Source organism: Erpetoichthys calabaricus, chromosome 10 (assembly GCF_900747795.2).
Source record: "Erpetoichthys calabaricus chromosome 10, fErpCal1.3, whole genome shotgun sequence".
In the NCBI taxonomy this organism is placed as follows: domain Eukaryota; kingdom Metazoa; phylum Chordata; class Cladistia; order Polypteriformes; family Polypteridae; genus Erpetoichthys; species Erpetoichthys calabaricus.
In genome coordinates, this window is record NC_041403.2 from 42,463,952 (window position 1) to 42,481,500 (window position 17,549).

General features: G+C 36.9%; 1 protein-coding gene across 1 annotated transcript in view; it reads right to left on the bottom strand.

The window, feature by feature from the left end:
* arhgap29a (Rho GTPase activating protein 29a) overlaps nucleotides 1-17,273 on the bottom strand; it is a 185,899-nt gene extending 168,626 nt beyond the window's left edge. The window contains exons 1-2 of the mRNA XM_051933276.1: nucleotides 17,119-17,273; nucleotides 11,742-12,088 (exon numbers count right to left, since the gene is read on the bottom strand). Of these exons, the coding sequence (XP_051789236.1) occupies nucleotides 11,742-12,006 (265 nt within the window). The 5' untranslated portion in view covers nucleotides 12,007-12,088; nucleotides 17,119-17,273. The remainder of the gene's footprint in view (nucleotides 1-11,741; nucleotides 12,089-17,118) is intronic.
* Nucleotides 17,274-17,549: the final 276 nt, after the last annotated feature.

The following is a 17,549-nucleotide window of genomic DNA, read 5'->3' on the forward strand; positions in this document are numbered from 1 at the left end:
CTTCGACTTTCTCGGCTTCACTCTATCGCGATTTTTTCTCATACACGCTTACGTCACTACGCATGCGCTTTCTGAGAACTTTTATCTAAGCCCCACGATGGCTCCTAAACGTGCTGCTTTTTCTAAGCCTTTTGACAATGAAACTAAGCGCTGGAGGAAGATGCTTACCATCCAGGAGAAGGTGAAACTCTTGGATATGATCAAAGATGGCAATACCCTACAAAAGCCTCCTCACGCATATGAAAAGACAGCGCCAGCAACTGCCTATCAAGATGTTCTTCAGCCACGCACCCAGACACCCAGTGCCTACTCCTAGTACTCCATCAGCGGAAGAAGGCAACGACGCGCCTGCTGAAGATATTGCACCACCTTGTCACGCCTGGGTCACAGATTTGCACAGAGACACAGGAGGTTGTAGAAAAAAAAGAACTTTATTCAAAGCACTGCAAACAAACATTTGTCTCTTTTCAAAAGTTTAAACGTGCTCCATGACAAGTCAGAGATGACAGTTCCGCCAGGAGCAGAGAATGTCTGAGAGAGAGAGAAACAAAACAACCAATTCCAAAGTTGAGAGGCGCTGCACAATACTTTTAAGTAAGCGGAGTACCGCGTGAGAGGTTTATCGCGCGTTATAGCGCAAGTAAGAAGGGTAAGGAGCAATGTGAAGGTAGACTGTCAGCTGTTTCAGGGGTTTTCCCAGGGGCGTCTGTGTCCTCTGAGGGTGCGATCAGCGCTCCAGCTTACAACCTGAAGACTCTCCTACTGAGCTCATGCCTTCATAGGTTAGTGGTTGTGTGTAAGAACTGTGTGTGTGTGTAATTAAATGTACAGTACAATAATAATAATATGATATTTGTAACGTCTAATATGTCTTATTTTCTCTTATTTTGTCTAATATATTGGGTAATATGAGTGTAATGGTGACTAAAGGGTGTTATTTCATGTCTAGAGGGCTCTAATAATGTTAAAAAACTTATTTAGAAGGTCGTAAACAGGTTTTCTATACTCTAACTGCGAAAATATTTGATTTATAAATAAAGAATCCTACTTCGCGAAAATTCATTTATCGCGGTAGAGTCTGGAACGGATTAACCGGGATAAATGAGGGTTCACTGTATTTTTATTTTCTATTGGGAGTTCCCCCTAAATATTGACATATCGAAATGTCAGTTCTTGGCATATACATACTGGCCTTGATGTATAATCCTGACATTTTGCTTTTAACTAAAAGTGGAAAAGTGTTTTTGTTGATGAGTCATTCAGTCAGTCAACTTTGCATTACATATATATTACACACACACAGTGGAAACTCGGTTCACGAACGTCTCGGTACACGTACAACTCGGTTTACGACCAAAAAGTTCGCCAAACTTTGGCCTCGGTTCACGACCACACACTCGGTATAAGAACAAGCCAGGTTCCCTTTCGGTTTGTACATGTTCAGTCTCTCCCTGTGCAATTCCTGTGCAGCGAGCAAGAGAGAGAGCGCGGCACACACATACACACACACACGCACACACACACACACACACACACACACGCACGCACACAGAGGCAGAGTGAGAGACAGAGGCACACACACAGGCAGCGCGAGACAGAGAGAGCCGCGCACACACACAAGAGCGCTCCAGAGAGACACACACACAGGCGCTTCAGGCTTGCAAAAGAGAGACGCACGCGCACACACACAGAGGCGTGGGAGAGAGAGGCGCGCTGCACACACACAGGAGCGAGCTAGAGAGACACACACACAGGCGCTCCAGGCTCGCAAAAGAGAGACGCACGCACACACACACAGGCGCGAGAGAGAGCGAGCAAGGGACGCATAAGGTAGAGAAGGCTTGTTTTTGTTTTCAGTTCTATTTACAGTGATCGGTTCGTAGCCTGCATTGTTGCAATGTTACTTTTCTTGATGGTTTATTAAATTACGGATTTTTCAAATGTTCATTTTTTCCCCCTGTGCTTAAAACTCATTAAAAAAAGTGTTTTTAGCGAGCGGTTCCTAGCACTATAGCGTGAACTACTGCAGTGTTTTCTCTGTTGTTCAAGGTTTTCTCAGTGTTATTCAATGTTTTTACATTTACTTTACCATTACGCTGTGCATTCTATGGTATAATTAACTATATTTGTGCTTAAAAACTAATATATATATATATATATATATATATATATATATATATACACATACAGTTCGTATGGTCTGGAACGGATTAATTGTATTTACATACAATCCTATGGGAGAAATTGCTTCGGTTCACGACCAACTCAGTTTACGACCACAGTTCTGGAAGGAATTATGGTCGTGAACCGAGGTTCCACTGTGTGTGTGTATATATATATATATATATATATATATATATATAAATAAATAGGTTCTTCTCATTGGTACAAAATCAACATTATCCAAAACTGATAATTTTTCATTTGTTATTGATAATTCCTCTGTCTCCCCTTCCCCACAAGTTAAGAGTCTGGGTGTCATCTTTGACAGTACTGTATCCTTTCAGTCCCACATCAGTAACATCTCCCGGTCTGTATATTTCCACTTTCGTAACATTAATCGTATTCGCCCCTCCCTCACTCCCCACACCACTGCTATCCTTGTTCATAGCCTTGTCACTTCTTGTCTAGATTATTGCAATTCCCTTTTCTTTGGTCTTTCTCACAAATCTCTTTATAAACTTCAACTGGTCCAGAATTCAGCTGCCCGCATCATTACTAGTACCCCATCTATTCACCATATCACTCCCGTCATGCAGGAGCTTCACTGGCTTCCAGTGAAGTTCTGCATTCAATTCAAAATTCTTCTATTAACTTTTAAGGCTATCCACAACCTTGCCCCTCCATATCTGTCTGACCTCCTCCATGTTGTCATTCCCTCCCGTACCCTTAGATCCTCTTCCTCCATCCACTTGACTGTCCCCTTCGTCCGTCTTACCACTATGGGGAAAAAAGCATTCAGTTGCTCTGCTCCCCAGCTCTGGAACTCACTACCATCTGAGCTTAGAAATATTGAATCATTTTCACTTTTCAAATCTAAACTTAAAACTCATTTGTTTAAGACTGCTTTTACTCTTTGATGACAATTGTTCTGTCTGATTTTAATTTTTGTATTTTAGTTTTGTTTATAATCTGTGTTTTATCTATTGTTCGTTGTCCTTGAGTATTTAGAAAGGCGCCTACAAATAAATAAAATGTATTATTATTATATGAATTAATACACCTATGCAGCCTCACAGTTAGGAGACCTGGGTTCGCTTCCCAGGTCCTCCCTGCATGGAGTTTGCATGTTCTGCCCGTGTCTGCGTGGGTTTCCTCTGGGTGCTCTGGTTTCCTCCAACAGTCCAAAGACATGCAGGTTAGGTGCACTGGCGATCCTAAATTGTCCCTAGTGTGTGCTTGGTGCGTGGGGGTGTGTGTGTGTGTGCCCTGCGGTGGGCTGGCACCCTGCCCGGGGTTTGTTTCCTGCCTTGCGCCCTGTGTTAGCTGGGATTGGCTCCAGCAGACCCCCGCGACCCTGTAGTTAGGATATAGCAGGTTGGATAATGGATGGATAGAACACACCTATGCAATGGATGAATAGATTCAATTTCAGATAAGGTACTGCAAAAAGATCTAATGAATAAACCATTTGAAAAGTTGTAAAGAAGCATAATATAATATGTTACTGACACTTAATATAAAAAACACTGTGCTAGGAATACACGAATTAACACTTAACATTTATAATTATTTCAATGCACACAATCTAATAAGTTGTTAAGTAATATACATGTTGATAATGACAATAAAAGTTACTATATAGTGTTACAAAAAAGAAAAAAAAAACATTTAAATTCAATACCCTTACATGCATTCTGCTCAATGTAGCCCTAAAATTGAATTAAGTAAGTTTAATAAATGGATACATGGCTGGAGTAGCTTGATCGCAAAGACTAATGTTGCCAAAGCACTAACAACACAATAAACCATAACAATCATACTATAAGCACAAGCCATCCAAGACTGGTTCCTGCATTGAATCCTGTGCTTTTAGGGTAAGTTCTGGCTCCCAATTACAACAGACCGAGATAAGTGGAATCAAACAGTATATGGGAGGACTACAAATTTTCAATATTTTGTTGCAATTGTTTGAAAAACATTAATACACATTCTCAAATGAAAAAGGAAGAAACTGATAATCAAATTTCACAGCTCCTTAACAGTGGCTCTTTTGTGCATTATTAAATCCAACAGTGTTGCAGCAAGTAGTATTAGAACTTCACTGTGCAATAACACAGATTCAGTTCCACAGTAGAGTGAAATCTGTGTGCATGTTGCTTTTATGTTGAAGTACATTTTTCTCCTCACTCCACTTTGCTCCCACAGTCTAGAAACTGTGCTGCTGGATTGATTAGATGATTCTGAATTGACCCGGTGAAACAAAGCAAATACAGGTAAATTTATTTGACATCCCATCTGGGCTTGGCTCCTAACTAGAATAACTGCCATATTCACCACTACTCAGTGCGCAAAAAGTGGGATCAGAAAATTAACATGAGGATGAATGGATGTAGTTCGCAGTGACTGTGAAACAAGTCACAGTGTTGAATTTAGTATTAACTCTGACTTCATACATTAACCTTCCGTTTCAACGCCCTGCCAATACTCAGACTTTGTAAGCTATAGCTACCAGTAGGAAAACTATAAGAGATACTCAATTTATACTAGAGTATCAGGCATCATTATACAGTACATATCATCTATAACACAGCAAACCAGGAATGATTAAGAGGCCACAATAGAAAGTTAAGCAAGTGTCACTGGTTAGGTTTTCATCACAGAAGTCAATATCTCTCGCACAATCTCAGATGACGGACTCACACTATAGGAAAGAAAACAATGATATCTGGTGAAAGAAGTAGATCATAGAAACAATGGATGATTAAAATAGAAAACAGAAATGACAATCAAATGTTCTAGTTGTAGATGGGCCCAGATCTGACTAGAATAGCCATTTGACTGGTTAAAGTTTTCCAGTGGTGAAACAACCAGGAGGGAAGGATAGTTAAGATTGACTAGAAAAAATGATATATTCCACCATTGCAAGTTTAACTTAGTTTACCCCAAAAATATGTAGCTGGCATTATACCGAGTATCTACGCTAAACACTTGCATTCCTAAATTTAAATCCAAGCGGTTGAAGTTAAACTTTTCAGTGCTATGCTCCTAAGATAGTGAAATTTACTACAGATGTTTTTAGAAAAGTGTTAAAGAAGTTTAAATTACTGTACCTTCATTTGCCAATTTTATTTATTTATGTATTTATGCAACAGAGCTGGCACCCAATGAATCCTCACCCAGAAGTACAATTAATAATATAATATAATGCAGTGACAAGGAATAAGGAACTCAGGTGTTTTGGACGTCTAGTGTTTCACATAACACACATAAAAAATGGGGTCATGATTGTGGCTGAAATCACTGTGCCTGTTAACCCTTCATACAGCACTATTAGCTTTCAGAAAATGGAGCTAGAAAGATGGTGACGGAAAGTCGGCATAGAGTTGCTAAATTTAACATGACAAGTAATTTTCATTTGTGTACAGGAAACTGACATGGTCCAGCAACAAGGTCAGCAACTACAGTCAGGGAGTCCAAAATATCCAAAGGTTTCATAATGTGACATCGGCTTTACTTGACTCACTTTCTAATTTATTGTAGGACAGACATATCTGGGTACCAACAAAACAAATTTTATCTACATTGTCTTAAATCATTAACCCAGATTTAAGATTTAAGGATTTAACTTGAATGCTGATCTTGATACATAAAAACTACTCTCTAAACTGAATAATGCTGTGACACAGTATTTTAGTAATGCTACCTGTTTCAAGTTTGTAGGCTGAAACCCCAATTGAGCCACTCTCTTTGCAGAGTTTGCACATTTTAGCCCTGTCTCTGTGTAATTTTTCTTAGTGCCTCCTCCCACACTCCACAGTTGTGCTTGTCAGGTTAGTCTGCAGTTCCTACACAGCAGTATGTAAGGGTGGGTTGTGTGCTTGAGTGAGTCTTAGGATGGGCTGGAGTTCCATTAGAGATATGTTCCTTCTTTGTATCCAATGCATAAGGCTACCGAGATTGGCAGCAGTTCTCATATCCACAAACCTAATGAACAGTGGAAAAAATATGGATGATAGATAGATAGATAGATAGATAGATAGATAGATAGATACTTTATTAATCCCAATGGAGGGATTAAATGAGGCTGCATTTTCAAATCAATGAAAGATTTCATTGTTTGAAAAAAAAAAAATCCATTTAGCATGGGCAGTTACTGAATTAATCTGTTTTTTTTTTTTTTTTTGCCAAAGATATGTTACGTTAACTTGCTTCCCTAACATGGTCTGGTGTGATTATGTCTCATAATGGACAGTCCATTGTTGGTTAAAAATATCTGCATAACCACAAGGAGCATATACTTTTCAAAATAGAGTCTACCTAGTTAATTACTTTATGTAGTAACTGATAAAACAAGTAAGGTGGATTACTTCAACCAAAGCCAAATTTCTTAATGGCACTGATTTCACAGAGTAAATACTTTCCCCGTTTACAATCAATGACATTTCATTGCGAATGTGATCACAAATATCTGTCTAAATATCTAGAACATTTCAGTTTCCCTTTACTACTTTTAATTCTGTGTATTGCTGAAACTGGAAAGTTTACATAGAGAATACCTATAATGAAATAAAGTGATTTGTTAGACTTGTTTTAAAATATATCATTTTAAACTTAGTTGTGACTGACTTTTAAAGTAGGAAAGTCTGAATCCTATAAACAGACTTTTCAGGACTAGTAAGATTTATATATCCACACGCACCAGACGGACAACCAGTCTTTGACACACTACTCATTTTAGATTCCTGTCTAGTCAGTCAAGCAGGCTACCCCCTAATCCAAAACAACCCGACGATAACCACTGCACCATTTGGTCTCTGGCCAATCACCATAAGCCACTAATAAAGCACTGCGAGAACACGGTAATGCAATATTGTGATTAAGATCCTTTGAGACTAATCCAGCTTGGCTGTGCCTATAAGGAACTTGACAATAACCCACGCAGAACATCAAACACCTTTTTTGATGCAAAGTTATTTTTAAAGTGGCAATGTTTTATTAGAAGGGGTCCACAGGCCACACACAATCAATTGGCATGTACAGCAAGAAGTACAAAGTTTGAACCCATAATTACAAAAAAACAGATATGCAATTATCATGCTTTGTTTAGAAAATATTTAGTTTTACACGGACATACAAAAAATAGCAACATATTATTTAAGGAGGCACTTTTTTACAATTAGAAATAGAAAAAAAACAATACTTATACCAAGTGCAAATATGCATAAATAAATCTACATACTAGCTACAATGAAAAATTAACCATCTTTTCAACAATGCCTTTAAACAAGCAAATGACCACAGAACAGTGGTAGAACTTCTTACCAAAAGACAGACAAATACTGTATATATGTTGTAAATAAGACATGACATCACTTAGAAGAGTAGAGTCAAGGATTTGAGACAGTTATTCACAGACAAGTGTATGCACACCCTAAAGAATCAGGACTTCTATACCTGCACATCCTCTAACTTCTCCTAGGGTTTGAGACACAAGTTTTATTGTGTTTTCATGAATCACCTCCCATTATTATATTCACCTTGAAGCATGGCATAGTTTTAGACAAAAATTAATACTTAATTAGTTTTTGATAAGTTTTCTTAGGGAGCTCCATGTAGACTCCAAGTAACTATAACCCTGAATATTGAAACTCATTTGTTGTGCACGATAAATGTTTAGAAAATGGTTTATGACACATCTACTAAAAACAAACAATACAAATTATATCAATATAGTTGTCATGTCTGAAATACAGTATGAAAAGTTGGTGTATATACATATTTACACAACACACAAATGTCAATAAATACATACATACATACTCACAATATGGCCAAAAGTTTGTGGACAACTGAACATAACACCTATGTGAGCTTGTAGGGCATTCCATTCCAATACTACTGGCACTGATATGAGGTTACCCTCAGTCAACCAAACCCCCCCCCTCCCCAGCCCCTCCCCCCCGCCAGTGGCTGTAACATACTCCACTAATCTAGAAAGGCTATCCATAAGATTTTGGTATAGGTCTTTGGGAATTTGTGCCCATTCAGCCAAAAGAGCATTTGTAAGGTCAGGTTCTGATGTTGGACAAGATCTGGCTCATAATCAGCTTTCAAATTCATGCCAAAGTTGTTCAACAGGCTTGAGGTCAGGGTTTTGTGCAGGCCTTTCAAGTTCCTCCACAACAAACTTGTCAAATCATGTCTTTGTGAACATGGGAACGCTAATGCTTGAACAGAAAAGGGCCTTCCCCAAACTGTTGCTACAAACTTAGATGTGCACAGTTTTCAAAAATGTCTTTGTATTCTGTAGCATTAACAGTACCCTTTACTAGAACCAAATGCCCCTAGCCCTAACCCTGAAAAACAACTCCAGTCTATTATCCCCCCACCACCAAACTTTACAGTAGACACTATGCATTCGGGAAGAAAGCATTTTCCTGGCATCTGCCAAACCCATATTTGTCCATCACACTGCCAGATAATGAAGCGGGATTCATTATTTCATTGGACACTGCTCCAGAATCCAATGGCACAGTGCTTTACACTATTTCAGGTGACGCTTAGCACTGCACATAGGTTTAAATGCCTAAGATCACACTATTTCATGAAGCTTCCGAAGCATTGTTCTTATGCTGATGAGGCAGTCTGGAGTTGATGTGAATGATACAACAGAGGAACGACAATTTTTACACACTATGCCCTTCAGCACTCAATGGTCGTGCTCTGCGAGGTTGCATGGACTACAACTTTGTGGCTGAACTATTGTTTCTCCTAGATGCTTCTACTGAACAATAATAGCACTTATAGTTGCCTAGGGGAGATCTAGCATAGCAGAAATGTCATGTACTGACTTGTAGCAATGGTGACATCCTATGACAGTGCCACATTTAAGTCACTGAACTCTTCAGTATGACCCAATGTTTGTCAATGCAGTTTACATAGTTATGTGCATGTCTATATACTTTTGACCATACAGTGTATGCACACAACATATTTAAGGATTGCCCAGAACTTTCTGCAGCGCATTTTTTCTTACACAATGGTCTCAACATATCTATAGGAAAGCTTAGACGTACTGTCTATATTATGTTTGTTTATACATAATCAACATTAGGTCCAACAGCCTTGAAGTAGTGACAAACAAGAGCATGTATTTCTTCTGTATATGTACTGTATACTGAAGACAGAATAACTGTCAAGATTTGACAACAACTTCGGCTGCCAATTTCAATGATGAGTAACATCTTCCTTTTTTTTTAGTTTGCCGTTTTGTAAACTTTTTAGCTGAATCATTCTGTCTTAACACAGTTCCATATTTCAGTATTTTACAATTATAAAATATTCTTAATATGATAAAAAATAACATTCTCTTCGCTTACAATTTACAGATTTGGTTTTGAATCACAAACCATCACACTAAAGAGAAACTTACTAAAATGCAATAGGGTTTAAATCAGAAAAAGAGTAATTTAGCAAGTGTGAAAGCTTACATTTGATACTAGGGGTGCAAACTTTTTTTTTTTCCCAGAAATGCAACACCAAGTCTTTTATGCAATGCCATTTCAACAGACTTGTTTATAACTAACGCTGTGGAAAAAAAAAACTTTTGTTCATGTACAAACGAACAAGATCATGCTCAGGTTAAATTTTTTTCTATTATTTTCCATGTAGTGAAAAACACCTCATAAATGTAATTTGACATGAAAGCTACCAAAATGGTTAATTGATAAAATAAAAAAGCTTAACTCTTGAGGTAGTATGTCACATTACCTCTGTTTTTCAGAAGATAAATTTGACATGACTCACATGTTACTTAATTGTCACTTAATTTTAAAAGATGTGTACAAATAAATGTGTGTCATATACTGTTTTTTAGTTATTAAACATACACCTTCCAACTAAGGTCTCGATTTCTTTTTACATCCTAGCAATGAAAACAAATTAATTCAAATGCACTCTTTCTGTTAATAAATGTAATTTATAGTGAGGTCACAACTATAATTAGCCAGTCAAGAGAAAAGGTCAGATTACATAGACAGTTCAAGTGACAGGTGGACCTGCCAAGCTAACCCTTGCAAATCTATTTACCTTCAGCCATGACGCACATTTAGCATTCTGTGTGACTGTGAGTTGTTTCTCATGGTGCTTTCTAAGTGCATATGGGCAGACAGATAACCAGAACGTTAGATGGTAAACAGAGGTCTTCTCACCAGCCTGACTCAGGCCACCATGGAAGTAAAATGATATGGCTTCTATAAGCTACCCCCAACCACCAAACAAACATGAAAGTGACATGTCAAAACAGACAAGAGTTTTATGGAATAAGCTTAAGGAACTATGTTAATTTACATTATTTGTAATTTGACGCCTTAATACAATCAAAGAGCAGTAAGCAACCTTTAGTCCTCACAGAAAGGGAAGAAGATGTTGAAACACCCATTAACAAGAGGAAGCCTTAAAATTATGTAACATTTCGGTACAACACAGTTAAAACTATGAAGTAGAAAACGTTACTCACTATACAAATGCCAAAAAATGTAGCACTTCTTTAATAAAAATGAAACTAAGCACCCCATCAAAATATAGGCACTGAAGAAAGGAAAAAAAAAATAAACGACCCTTTACAGACTATTGAAGATAAACGCTCTCTGTATTGTAATGCTTTATGTTGAGCTCTGACTGCAATAATGCAAAAAGCAAAAGCATACTTCTTACTAGTTTGTTTTCATCAGGTGGAATCCTTAAAAATATAATAACAATAACATACCTTAATCTCTGGTATGCAATACAGGTAGGCTAAGTTCTTTTACAATTCAAACCCCGAAGGAGGATTGCTAATTTGACATTTTACATGAATCATGTTAAAAGTTAACAAAACTTTTAAATCTGGCAAATGGCAGGCAAAGAGGGAACAAAGCCTTCCATGTTAGAGGTAAGAGAGTTAACTTGCATTGAGAGATGCAATCTATCAGTTGATTATTCATTATCTAAAATAACAGAATACTTATCTTTTTTGATAAAAATCAAATTACACTGTATACAATAAAAATGTAATTTTACATGTGGCTAAAGTGCTTAAAGAGACTGGTAAAACTAAAATCTAAATCTGAACAATTTGATGCATACATGAATAAAAGCATGCTGACTTGATTTTTAATTAATTGTCAGAAATTACCTGAGAAAACTTTAAAACCAATAAACGTTTATCCAAATACTCTAACTGGCAAAATAAATAACCATTCTTTAAAATTTACATTTTTTAAATCTAGAATAAATAACATTGCACTATTTCCCATTATAACAACTTTTTTTTTTTAATTTTTAAATGTATAAATCAGATATCTTCATTTACTAACGATATGTATAAAAGCCTCTAGCTACTGTAACAGTTGCTCTGACCATACCAACAAAAACGGAAGCTTCTAAAGCTGCAAACCATGAGAAATAAAAATAAGGTTTAAAAATATTTAGGACGCATTTAAAAACAAAATTTACAATAAATATATATAAAATAAGTAGTAGCATCATCAGCAACATAAAACTCAGCATAAGGACACAAACAGATTTTATGAACACACCTTCCGAATGAAATGCATCCTTAAGACGGAGAAGCACATCAGCAAACTTGCGGACATCATTGACCAGCTGCATTATGTATTCAGGGTCCACCACTGGATTTTCAAGACAATCAGAATTTGAACTTATGCTGCTCACAGAATTGCTCTTGGTGCCACGGCCCATAACCCAGTTCCCTGTGCCAACAGATTGGGGAAAGAAGTTCGAGCTGGATAGTCGTGGAATACCCAGAGTGCGTTTATTGCCACTGCTGTTCTGTCGCAACATCCCAGCTACTCCTGTGGCAGTCAAAAAACCCCAGCCAAGGTAGCCCTTACGCGAGACTAGAATTCCATCCAGCACGCTTCATCTAAAACAAAACAGAACATCATTTAATTAAAGCCATATCAAAATAGGGGGCTAAAAAAAATTAAACAAACAAGACCATACAGCTCAATTTCCCACTAATCTGTACAGAGGCAGTTCAATAAATCTGAATATCACATCTAATAAAATGATGAAAAAAATAACTATAGGCTCAATGTACAGCAAAAGGATGGGATGTTGCAAAAATAAATCTGATCGAATATCAAGACATTTTTGTCAAAATTGAAAATATTTGGTGATGCATCTTATACTAAAGCCAAGGTAAATTTATGTTACAAAATATCAAGTAGATATTTTCATTTGTCAAAATTGGGAATACCTGAAGTACCTAAATGCAGAATATCTCCTACTTTTATAAAATTGTCCCAAAAACCATAAAGAACATTATATATATATATATATATATATATATATATATATATATATATATATATATGATACATTTTTGATGATTTTCTCTAAGTGCACTGTGACACTGGTAATAAAAATATAAAGAGTTTTCATTTTACAAGTACTTTTTCAGTCTATTCTTCTTGAGCCTCTAAGCTATATGAGCTTAAGCAACAGAGTTTGTTCATATTAAAAAAAAAACAAAAAAAAAAAAAACAAATACCTGCATACATTAAATAACTTTACAAATTCTGTTGCAGTCCAGATGTGGCAGGTATTCAGTTTAAGCTGTAAACACATTGTCTTTCAGAAACCAGCAGTACTGTGCACAGATATGGCACAACAGATGAGTAACTTCATGAAAGGCATTGCCACATTATGTGTTTTGTAAAGCCAACAAAGGCATGCAGTTATACAGTATGACCTCCCAAAATGCCGCTTTGCTAGTCAGGCATGTTTTTATTCTCATTTAAACCCAGCTAACCAATTTCAGGGGGTCACAAGTTGCTGCTGAATACCCAAGTTATGTCTATTCTGTAAACCATAGAAAAGCATTCACGGTGTTTCAGTATTTTAACTTAATAAAATAAACAATATCTATTTATATAGTATAAAGCACAATGTATCGTTAAGATGCTGCTGAAATAAGTGTATTGAAAGCCATTTACCCAAATGTCTCATGATACAGTCTGCAAAATCTAAAAACAAGCAGGAAAATAAACTTTCAAATGAAATGTTTTTCTTACATTCACAAATTTTCTCTTCTAGATAAATGACAAAAGTAACACTGTACATAAATATTTTCAATATAAATAAATGACCTGATATTTAAAGAGGATTCCGACAAGGCTTGTTGCCTTAATAATGTGCTCACTAACTAAACGATAAAAATTCTTTGAATACAAGCCTAAGAAAAAAAAAAAAAAAAAAGTTTCAGCTTTTAACATCTTGGCAAAATTAAGAAAAACATACAATATCAGGTTTTGTTTTGAAATCTGATCATTCTTTTTTTTAATTGACTAAGATGATCTAGGCATTACTCATCATACACCATCTGTATCTTCTTATATTTTACTGCCCTTTTACATCCAACTGTTTTGCTAGCTGTTCTAGTCAAACAACAATGTAAAATAAATGCAAAAGAATAGATATGATTTAATAAGCAAGAGAATGGATAATAGATCACTTTAATTGCTCAGGACATATTCAATTAAATAAGCGAAGAAAAAATGCCTGGAAGGTAATCACAACTACTACTGGCAAAAATGCTTCATCTGTATTTTATTATGCATTGACGAAAACACAGAAGGGAAGCTGTAATCTATATATATTACTGTCAACATAAACCAGAATGCTTCAACAGCCTGTAATTACCTCACCCCCACCCATTCAACCCAAATCTAAATTAACAGCTCTGTTAAGGACAGAAGCAAGCCAAAAGTAAAAACACCCTAAACAATGATGCAAGATTATAAAAGGCCACAGGCTGACTGTCACAAACAATCACTGAAGAATTTTGTCGACCAATTATTTGAGGCACAGTCATAATATAGCCCAGTAGTTCAGAGACAGGCAAACAGAAAAGAGGAAAGGTGCCAGTAAGCAGATAAAAATAAAATATGGCATGATAAAATGTGTAATCCTGTAGTCCATATGCTATACACAAGTCTCTGTATTGTCTGCCAACTACTCATCCCTAAGCAAAAAAAAAAAATGTTGCAATGCACAGCAAAACAACAGCTCATAAAGATAACTTGAAAGTCTGGAATGACTTTTTAACTAGAAATAGAGTAGTTTTAAATGAAACAGATAAAAGACTGACTAGCTTCACAAGACTCCCAGTCCTATTGTCTCCCAATTTTATCAGCCATGATTTAAATCCTGATGTATCTTTTGTCTGCATATATCAACTATCCTACACTCAAGTGGATTTTTACAAGATACTTCACCGTACACTCAAATGCCACTGATGTGCAGGTTAGATTTACTGGCAACAGTAGACAAGCCTGCTATGAGTAAGTGAATGTTAAGTTAGTGAGTATGCAAGTGAATCTTAGGACAAAATTGTGTCCCATCCAGGGCAAGCTCTTGCCTTGTTTCCAAAGCTGCAACATGTTTCAGAAGAAATAAACCGTTCCACAAAGTATTCAAAAAAGAAAGTAACTGGACTGTGCTACTGAAGGGCCAGAATGTACTCTTTTTTGAGCAGAAGTATTTTATTATTTTAACAGTTCAAAGGGCATGCAACTGATTTACAGAATTATTCATTTGCAGGTGTTACATCAATTCACCCCCAGTTTTTGTTAGTGAATTTGTTTAAAACCTGAAGTGTAAATAAAAGCTTGGATGAAGCCAGCAGGTGAGTGTAAAATGAACCCTGTTAATGGACATATCTGGATTGCTAAAAACGGAGACAGGAAGAAACCATAAAGGTCCCACTGTCCTTGAGGGCTGAGATTAATACAGTAGAGCAATACATTAACCAGTGCTTTACTGATTACTAACCTTCATTTCGTCTTCTGCTTCATACATTAACCTCTGCAGCTTAAAAGAACCTGACTGCGGAAAATTACAGCAAAACTAATGTGCAAGAATTAACACTTGCTCACATATTATAATTTGTCTTGATTAAAAAAAAAAAAACTTTAAAATGTCAATTTCAATTAGGACAGTGCTCTTCAAAATTACCTAGACCAACATGCTATACATTAAAAATGATTAAGAAATACAAACCTTTAACAATAAAATTTGTAACAGGATCATCACTATTATTTTGTAAACCAGCTGTTTCTTGTTTGGGTTCTTCGGGAACGCGAGGATCATTAGATATTTCAATAAACAAAAAAGATATCGGGTTTAGCAGAATGAAAGACTTTTAGGACTTCATATATCCAAGCGATTGATCGGCGTCCCGTCTCCAGGGCTAGCCTGAGAAATGTTAAGTAGACGTATAAACGTTCACCTCGGGCAAGTCTGCCATCTCATAAAACTAACTCACCGTAGCATCTGATAATACTCTACACTTTATGTACATAACATATTGAACAAATAAAAGTCGCTTTTGAGCGACAGGTAAACATCACGCGGATTTATTCTTCAGCCTGTTTGGGAATTTATACCTCGACCTCATTGCTAAATTAACCTTCAAGTTACTTCTCATTCGATGACTGGAAAAATACATTAAGCGAAGGTGATTACCAATACCTGGACTTTGTATCAGACATTATTCACATGGTATACTGGGCAGGTATTTAATGGGTTCTCCCTGCAAAGCCAAAACAAGTTTCACTGTAAGGCTGTCACAAGAATACGGAACCAACAGACGCTTCAAAAGTCATCGTTTTGTAAAACTTTGGCATCGTAAAGAAAGGCGCCAGTACATCCACAAGTTGAATACCCTGAAACAAGTCAATTTACAAGCGGGACGCCGTTTACTACCTGTTGACTGTTTTATTACCAGTTGATACGAAGGTATTCTGACAATCTGCATATGTCCTGCCTCAGCTCCCTTACAACTCCGTAAAGGTGACGCTCGCTCCATCGCAGTTCTACAGCTCTCATAAAAAGCAGTTTGATCATGTCAATCATACACATACTGATGTGTCTTTTTCTGCTTAAAATGTGATGTTTTAAGAGCTCAAGAAGTACCCGCTAATAGTTAAGTATAACAAAAACTGTCAAATAACGTTAATAAATGACCATTCCATTTTTCCCAAACAATATCCGATTTTCTAAACACAATCTTGTGCAAATTCTTAATACTTTTATAAAAAGGGAACAGGTATACATCAAAATGTTCATCAGTAAGTAAGAATCTAGATGAAAATACGGAATTCGTACTTGCACATACTCTATATGTGCAAGATGAAACCCTGCACTACGAAATAGCAAATACGTGTACAGTACTTGGCTTAAAAAGACTGTTAGAAAAAATACAGAAATCAAAGCTGCCACTAGTACAATTTTCCTACTCAAATCGGTTTCTCCTCCCCATGCATATCTAAGCGATGTAAAGTATGCCTATCCAAAATGTTGCAGACGAAACTGTTACTTGTAAAATGACAGCAAAACAAAAAGTAAAACATTATTTGGTTGAGAATTTAAAATAAGCACTCTCCAGACCCTTGAGAATACTACGTAACGTAACAGTGCCAGCCAGCCAAAAGATAAGACTCGAAACAGACAAGATGTGAAATACGCGTCTAAGCCGTAAACGACAATACACAACCGTAACTAGAGGACACGAGTTTTAAATAGTGACTGCTCTCTAGGGTACGTCTGTAGCTTATTTTTGAGAAAGGTATAGGATCATCAATCAAATGTACTACACTTCTTGGGATAAGTTCACTTTTGTAAATTAACAAGTTTTTTCAACCTCCTATCACAGAGGTACAGGTAAATATTTAAACATACTGTTAAATGCGGTCTGCTTTCACGCAAGCACCACCTATGCCCTCAAAACTCGCCGCAGCAACAACAAATATTTTCCCGTTTCCCACATCTTGCCTGCAACTCACTCACGTTCCACTGTCGACTCGTTGTGGCTTCACGCTGTAACTTTAGTTTCTCTGTCTGCTATCAGTGAAGATCCTGATAGGGAAATTAATAAAAAGGAGCGCTCACCTAGTTGTTGATGAGGCATGGCTGCTAGGCATAATCTGAAAGTTTTCCTTTCGGCTACTTGAATTTCTTTTTTACCACGCTGCATCCCACACGCCTCAGCACATTCGAGTGGACGCTTCTTAGCACTCGCGGTTAAAGCGCAAACGCGCCGATGTGCTCCTCTCCGCACGAACCAGCGCTCCACTCCACCCCTTTGCATGTGACACTAATACGCACTTGTGATAGGACAGCTCAGACCGAAGTAGAAAAAAATGTTCATTTGGTATCTGTACTCGGCAGATTTCAACAGGTGAAGGAAAAAAAATGAATCTGTACAATGCCAAATCAGTTAGAAGTATTGGGACTTACGAAAATGGACGGATTCTGCAACAGAATAAATCTACAACTTCGTGGCAAATCACTCACTGGGGTACAGTCCCTCAAAATATAAA